The sequence below is a fragment of the Mandrillus leucophaeus genome, unplaced genomic scaffold (assembly GCF_000951045.1).
Source record: "Mandrillus leucophaeus isolate KB7577 unplaced genomic scaffold, Mleu.le_1.0 Scaffold749, whole genome shotgun sequence".
NCBI classification, from domain to species: Eukaryota; Metazoa; Chordata; class Mammalia; order Primates; family Cercopithecidae; genus Mandrillus; species Mandrillus leucophaeus.
Window position 1 is genome coordinate 937,710 of NW_012108130.1, and position 7,743 is coordinate 945,452.

The 7,743-nt window shown below is 40.8% G+C and overlaps 1 protein-coding gene across 3 annotated transcripts in view; it reads right to left on the bottom strand.

Annotated features, from left to right (window-relative positions):
* SLC30A8 (solute carrier family 30 (zinc transporter), member 8) overlaps window positions 1–7,743 on the bottom strand; it is a 254,824-nt gene that overhangs the window by 19,382 nt on the left and 227,699 nt on the right. For all 3 annotated transcript variants that reach the window (XM_011966139.1, XM_011966137.1, XM_011966138.1), the window contains one exon: window positions 3,838–3,984. In XM_011966139.1, the coding sequence (XP_011821529.1) occupies window positions 3,838–3,984 (147 nt within the window). The remainder of the gene's footprint in view (window positions 1–3,837; window positions 3,985–7,743) is intronic.

Here is a 7,743-nt window from a genome sequence, read left to right on the forward strand (position 1 = left end):
ACCCCACCACCCCGCCGCCGTTTTCCTTGGGGATCTTAATTTAAACAGGTGCTAAAATGATTGAAACTTATTAGGAGGTAAAATAATGAGACACAGAGAGTAAAATGTGTTTAGAAACTCTTAATTTCGCCATAAAACATTTACGACCTGCCAGTGCCAGCACCTTCAATGGAATAAAATAGTGAAAAGGGAAAGCTTCAGAGAGCACTTGAAGAAAATGAGTTTTATTTGCCAGTGCAACATATTATAAACACAGAGGTGAGCTCAGAGGCTTGCTAACACTCTGACTGCATTTTAAGAGCAACAGTAAGGAAAAGAAGCATCAGAATAGAAGTGTTTACATCAATATGTAGAGATAAAATGGTGTTCAATCTGCCCACTGAGGAAAGTGCATTTGCTCACTTAGGAGTTAACACTTCATTCTGACCTTTAATTTAAACCCACAGAGAGATTCTAAAAACCCAGAAGGGTCTAGAAACATTCTTTGAGTCAGTGGTCAGGTACAATCCATCATTTAGTCCTTCCCCACTTTAAGCTAATCCCAGAGATTAGTTCCTTTTAAAGCAGAGCAATGTAATATATTCTTACCCAGTGTGTGGCAATAATTTCCCAGACTGTAGTCATTTACAGACAACCTTCATAACGTTTTCCAAATCCACATGCTACTTGCCTTATTAACCACTCAATATTTTTTTCAAATAAATTCCCTTTTTACACTTAGCTTCTTCCTAAACAATGTTATCCATGAAATTACATATTTGATGTGCTAGTTTATTTTGTAATGGGCATCAGGATGTGTAATTATTGTCCATGTGACACTTAAAATTATCTGACCAACTGTGGAACATTTCTCACACTATGGGAAATGCTGATGCAGATGTTTAAGGCATGAGCTCAAGTGTCAGACGTATATGGACTGGCTATGTGACTTTAGACAAGTCGCTTAACCTATTTGAGCCTGAATATTCTTATCTATATGTATTATAATAATAGAATATATGTAGAATATAATAATAGAATAATAGAATATACATAGATTACAGGTTAAATTATGTTCCCCCAAAATTTATATGTTAAAGTACTAATCTTTGGCCGGGTGCGGCGGCTCATGTCTGTAATCCCAGCACTTTGTGAAGCCGAGGCAGGCAGATTGCCTGAGGTCAGTAGTTCAAGACCAGTCTGGCCAACATGTTGAAACCCCATCTCTACTAAAGATACAAAAAAAAAAATTAGCTGGGCGTGGTCCTGTAATCCCAGCTACTCGGGAGGCTGAGGCAGGGGTATTGCTTGAACCAGGGAGGTGGAAGTTGCAATGAGCCGAGATTGTGCCACTGCACTCCAGCCTGGGCAAGAGAACAAGACTCTGTCAAAAAAAAAAAAAAAAAAAAAGTACTAATCTTCAATTCCTCAGATTGTGACCTTATTTGGAAATAGGGTAATTGCAGATGAAGTTAGTTAAGATGAAATCATACTGGAGTGGGATGGTTTCAATATGGCTGGTGTCCTTACTTAAAGTGGAAACCTGGACACAGACATGCAAATGGGGAAAATGCCATGTAAAGATAAAAGCAGAGCTCTATGAGCCAAGGAATGACAGACAGTTTCTGACAAAGTTTGCCAGAAAACCACCAGAAGCTAAGAGAGGCCTGAAACTGATTTCCCCTCACAGACCTCAGAAGGAACCAAACCCACTGACGCCCGATTGCAGACTTCTGTTTTTCATAACTGTGAGGCAATAAATGTCAGTTGTTGAAACAGAAATGTATTTAAAACCGAGTAATGTATTATTACCCAGTGTGTGGCAATTATTTCCCAGACTTCAGTCATTCATAGACAACCTTCATAATTTGTTATGAAAATTAATAATGTACCCCCCCAAAATAATGTACCCAATTTGTAGTACATTATTAAGGCAGCATAGGAACCTAATATAACATATAGCAAACACTCAAGAATCTGTTATTTTATTAGTCTACTCAGGCTACTTACAACTCCCCTTTGCAGAAGTTTATGAGGACCAGGCCCAAAAATTTCTGGTTTGCTGGAAATGGAAGTTGAGTCTGTGGATGTCAGGAAGTGTGTTTCCTACCCGTGAAAATCCAAATCAGGGTATGAAAGTGGAGCGTGTCTAACTCAAAACCCATGGTTAGGAAGCACAGTGGGAAAAGAGCTGCAGGTGTAAAGCTCAAAACCAAGAGCAAGAGTCAGGAGTCAGATCTCAAGACAAAACAAAGAGTCAGAAATCCAAAAGTAACTAGTTAGAACGGGAGACACATGAGGATCATTGGTAAATGCTACCATGATTGCTTAAAAAAAAATAGCTTAGCTGGGCTCATTGGGTTGACCAGATGATGGGTGTGTTGGGTATGAATGTGTTGGACTCACCTCTATGTCTATAGAGGTGCTGTTTAATATGGTAGCCACCAATCATGCATGGCTGTTTAAAATGAAATTAAGTAAATTTCAAAATCTGGTTCTTCAGTAGCACTAGCCGCATTTAAAGTGTTCAATAGCTACATCATACTGTATATTACAGAATATTGCCCTCGCAGCAGAGAGTTCTATGAACAGCTCAGGGTCTTCCATGGCCACGATGCCAAAGTACAAGCAGAGATCTAAATTCTGAGTTCACCCTACATTTTCAAACCATCTTAGGTTTACAAAACTGCTTTGACAAATGGTATCAGAAAGGGTCAAGTACATGTAAAACTTTACACCGACAAATAATGGGTGCTTAGCCAGAGGTCCATGTTTTCCAAGTGTAGTGCTGTTCAAGCACCGGCAAAAGCATTCTCAGATCACATTGTCACGAACTCTCTTTACTGCTGTTTATTGCCTCATCTCCTGGATGTTAAAGGGAAGCAAGTCAAAACACCTGTGATGATCAATGGTTTAGTATGAAATTAGGACTTCCTGCCATTCTAAACTTGAAAAACTGCAGTCCACAGGTGTCAGTCTACAAGCTGTGACACGTGTCTAGCAGCCCTTTCAGTGAAGGCTGGCCACCCTTGCTCAGCTCTCCGATTTCCTCTACATTGAGGTTCTCAACCAGTGTGAAAATGTGGAATTGTGGCTATTTGTTCACATGATTTGCACAAAATACTCAGTCAGAAGCTCCTCCAGCTGATATAAGGAATAACACAGAGGAGAACTGAAGCTGCAGAGTATGGGGTTGTGGGGGTGGGTAAGGGAGCGATTGTAAAAATGAGTCAAAGTAAAAACCCTCATCAAGACCTAGGTGATGGGTTACTCAGTGAAGGAACCAGCTGCAAGAAAGGAGAAAAAGTAAACTTTCATCCTCTCCTCTTCCTTCTCCTCCTCCTTTTTTGCATTATTGTTGATTGAGTGAGCAAGCTATTCAGCTGGACCATTCACTGAATGGCTAAATGCTGTGTGTGAGCAGGAAAGCCTGTATTCTATTCCTGAATCCTCTATAAGAAGTTCTTCAATCTCTGTAACTCTCTTGGGTGCTCCGTGCCTCCTTTTGCAATATGGCAGAAGCTTTACTCCTATCCTCTCTTCCAGGGATGCAGAGTAATTTAGTGAATTGTATTATGTCTATCACCAGGCACAGAGTCCCTGAGGCTGGGGCGGTTGCTGAAGTGATACACGTGTTCCTCTTGTCCCAGAGGACTAGAGATAGCACCATTAATCTGTCTGTTATCTGAATTAATATTGAAAACACATATTCCCACATAGACGTTTGTTTTATCCTGTGCATCAGAAATGTGTCTCTAAGGATTTTCCAACAAGGCTTTGCTTTGTAGCTTCCATTTTTACCCTTGGTTTGACTTTGCAGCACCAGCCTGCTGTTATTGCTCACTCTATGAACTGTACCTGCTCGGTGCCATCCAAACGTCAGCCGCTTAGAGGGAGGCTTCGATGACAACCACAGGGAGAAGAGACTGAGCAGGAAACTGGTCAGGTCAATTAAGAGGTGGGCAGCATCTGTGACAACAGCAAGACTCCCAGCGAAGTGCCCACCTAGAGAATGCAAAATAGTACACTGTGTTAAGGCCCCAGAATGCAGCTAGATTCATAGACATGCTAACTATCGTGGGTGAAAATGCCGCAGACTCACAAAACTTTAGAGGAGAAAGAGATCTTAAAGTTGATTTAATTCACTCCTTCTGCAACTCAGAGAGTGGATATGATTTGAACACGTAGAAATCAATTTCAAAGGAGAAGCCATTCCTTGGGTAGCAAAGACATAGAGATTAGAAACTGTGGGGCAGGCACATCTGGAGAACACCTTAGTTAGACTGGGGTAAGAGGATTCAAAAGAGAAAAATACAAGAGGATCAGGCTGAAGCAGTGTGGGCCAGATTCAAAGAGTCTCATAACCCAAACTGAGGACATGGACTTTTGTTTATAAACTAGATGTTGCGATCTGGCTCACAGATGTGTTTTTATTTGACTTATAATTTAATCATCATCTTTACCCTTTCCTTTTTCTCTATTAATTCATATTATCCACCTGAGCTTGAAATCCCTGTAATAAATAATAGGGAGCAGAAAGGAGAAAGGGCAGGTACCTTCCAATGGGCGTCTTGAGTGCTACAATCCAATAAAGCACAGGGATGCAATGTAAGCCATGAGAGTCCTGCCTGGCTTTTCCCTTTATTTGATGTGCTCCCTCTACTTCCCTCTAATCCTCCTTTGAGAAAAGACCTCCAGCCTCCAAAATAGAAGTTAAAGAAAAACCTTGCCCTTTCCTTCCCAGACACGGTTTGTTGTTTGAGAGCAATAACCTTTATTGCTCTTACTACATCTTCTCAGCAAAGGGCTTTTGCTGACTGATTAGTTCTCCCTACAGCTGTTTATTGCCTTGTGTACTACAAAATAGCAGAGACTGTCAGCCATCAGCCTCGCCATCATCAGACTCACCTTGTCTCGCCTAATGATTTTTAAAAATTACATAGATAGCTCATAATTGCAATAATCCCCACAGGCCATTGGCTCTATCTGTAGTTAATAACTGGTTTGTCAAGGTTTAATGGGCTGAAGCAAAGTAATCTTCGAGCCTGTTACCGAACAGTCAGTGCAAAAATCAGAATGATTCATTAGCCGAAAAGCAACATTTTGCTAACAAATCAGCTGTCCTTCCAATTATCCTCTAATGTTGCTCTATCTGCCAAACTTGGTCCTGATGATAAAACTGTGTTAATAAGGCATTATTTCTTGCCCGGAGAATAACTCCATGCAGATAAGCAGTATGCTGCAATCACAGCAATGAGTGATGATGATTCTACGTGCTGGGTTGAAATATAGTCTAAATCAAGGAAATGAAGTCAGTCTTATAAAGTCTCTTCAACAGTCTCAGCTGAGGCAGGAAGCACCTGAGAAAGAAAAAGGGCTTGCTTTGGAAGAAATCATGTTACTATGGAGGCTTGGAAACAGAACCATTTTGCAACCTTCAGAGCTACTTATAGGAACCATCCAGAAAACTGTAGGCAATCGCTGACACATAGAGCAAACTGCTTGCAAGAGGTAATTTGTGACTGATCTTGCATTTGCTTCTGAAAGCATGGAGTATTATTGACAATTAATTCAATTATCCAGCCAATATTTATTGAGCCCTTACTGTGCATGGTACCAGGGATTGGGTATACAAAGATAAACAAATCATAGCCTCTCTTCAGTGATCTCCTTGTTTAACACTCACTGTACCAGAGACAAGTTAATGGGCTAAGGGATCGGAGAGCTGCTCTTACTGGGAGGAGTGAGGAACTTTTCACAAAGAGAGGGGTAAGAATTAGCAAAAACAGAAGGGGTTTTCGGGAAGAGATAAAACCACGGGCTAAAATAGAGTGAAAGAACATAGCACTTTTCGGGAAAAGCAGAAGGTATGGAGTGTTGGAGGAAAAATGGGAAATGAGCCTGGGAAAGCACATTGGAAATGCCTGTGTGGGGTATTATATGTCAAGCCAAGGGGTTTGAATGTGATTCTATGGCTAAGGGGATCTACTTATTACTTTGAGGCAAGGTTGTGGTATGTTGAGATCTGTTTTTAAGAGAGACGTCTTAGCCAGCAATATGGAGGATGACTTTGGAGAGAGGTTAAGAGGAGCTAGAGGTTAAGACTCGACAGTGTTAGCCAAGGGAAATTATGATAAAGGCATGAACTAGGGCAGCAGCAGTCATATTTCTGGAATACTTGACAAGATGTGGAGAGCAGTACACTTATACCAAGATAAGAGACACACAGAAAAGACTCAGACCTGAAGACTTTACTTAAGGCCTGTGGGGTGAAGGTGACAGCAATAGAGCAGAGGAACCATGGGGCCTGGGTCTCACAAACTACCTCCGATTAAGATGGTGTTAATTCCCCATGTGGGTTTCCATGGAGAACAGAGACTTACTGACAGCAATGAAAGAAGTAAATGTTTATCTGACAACATCAGCCATGTGTCCCATTGCTGGGCTTACACCGTTGTGTGCTATTAATTAATTTTTAAAAATTCTTTAATTATTTTGTGAATAGTATTATGATACTATACCATATGTTGTGTCAAAACCCCATTGAGTTGTTATTTAACAAATACAACAGGTCCTCAAATAACATCAGTTCATTCAACATCCTTTGTTTATAACGTCGATAAGAAAATAAAATGGATTCCTGACCAGGGCCGCTGTCTGTGTGGAGTTCGCATGTTCTCCCCATGTCTGCGTGGGTTTTCTCTGAGTATTAGGGTTTCTTCCCACATTCCAAAACTGTGCACGTGAGGTTCACTGGCACATCTACATCGTCCTGGTCCTGGCGGGAGTGAGTGTGGGTGTGACTGTGCCCTGTAATAGGAGGCATCCTGTTCAGGGCTGTTTCCCACCTTGAGCCCTGAGCTGTGAAAAGCTCCAGCTATGAAACTGGAATAAGAAGGCTGAAAAAAGAATGAATGAAAACAAATGATTGTAAAATAAATATGTGTAAGGCAGATGATCATCATACAGATGCCCAACAAAAAAGAGTATGAAAGTGCTCAGCAAACCCAGCTCATCTTTTCTTATTTGGGTTTGAACTGTGTGGTGGTAGGAGGCACTCCTGACAATTTTCACTTTGCAAACATTTATTCCTTGATGTAACCACCACCATTATGACCACCCTCACTCACTGATTCACCCAAAATTGCATAATTATCTCACTTGTGTTTATCATCTTTCTTAGATGTATGTATAGCTCACATTTATTTCAGTGTTTAATATTTGAAGTGTCTTGGCCTTATTTAGAAGTTTTGTGATGTTTTTGTGACCAGTAATATGGCATGGAAACTTGACTCGTTTCTATCAGTTGGCCTATGGTAAAATTGGTTTTTGTTATATGTCATTTCACTGAAAGTCAAAGTTTCCAAGAACTTCTCCACGATGTTAAGTGAGGACTTACTGTGTTTAAAATATATCACAGTTCTCATGTTTTGACATTTCTTAAAATATTAATACCAGGAACCTCCAAAAATATAAGAGGCCTGAGCTACTACAATCCCTTGGCTGTGCAGAACAAGGTAAGTGCCCTGATCAATAAAACTTGTGGTTATCACACCACCCAGCAATATCTTTCTCTTAGTAAAAGAGAAGTTTTTCACTCAGATAGTTACCGTCTTCCCCAGGCTGCTCCCAGCTCTGAATTCCTGTCTGATAATCTGGTGTTTTCTCTATTTTTTTTTTTTTTTTTGAGACGGAGTCTCGCTCTGTCGCCCAGGCTGGAGTGCAGTGGCCGGATCTCAGCTCACCGCAAGCTCCGCCTCCCAG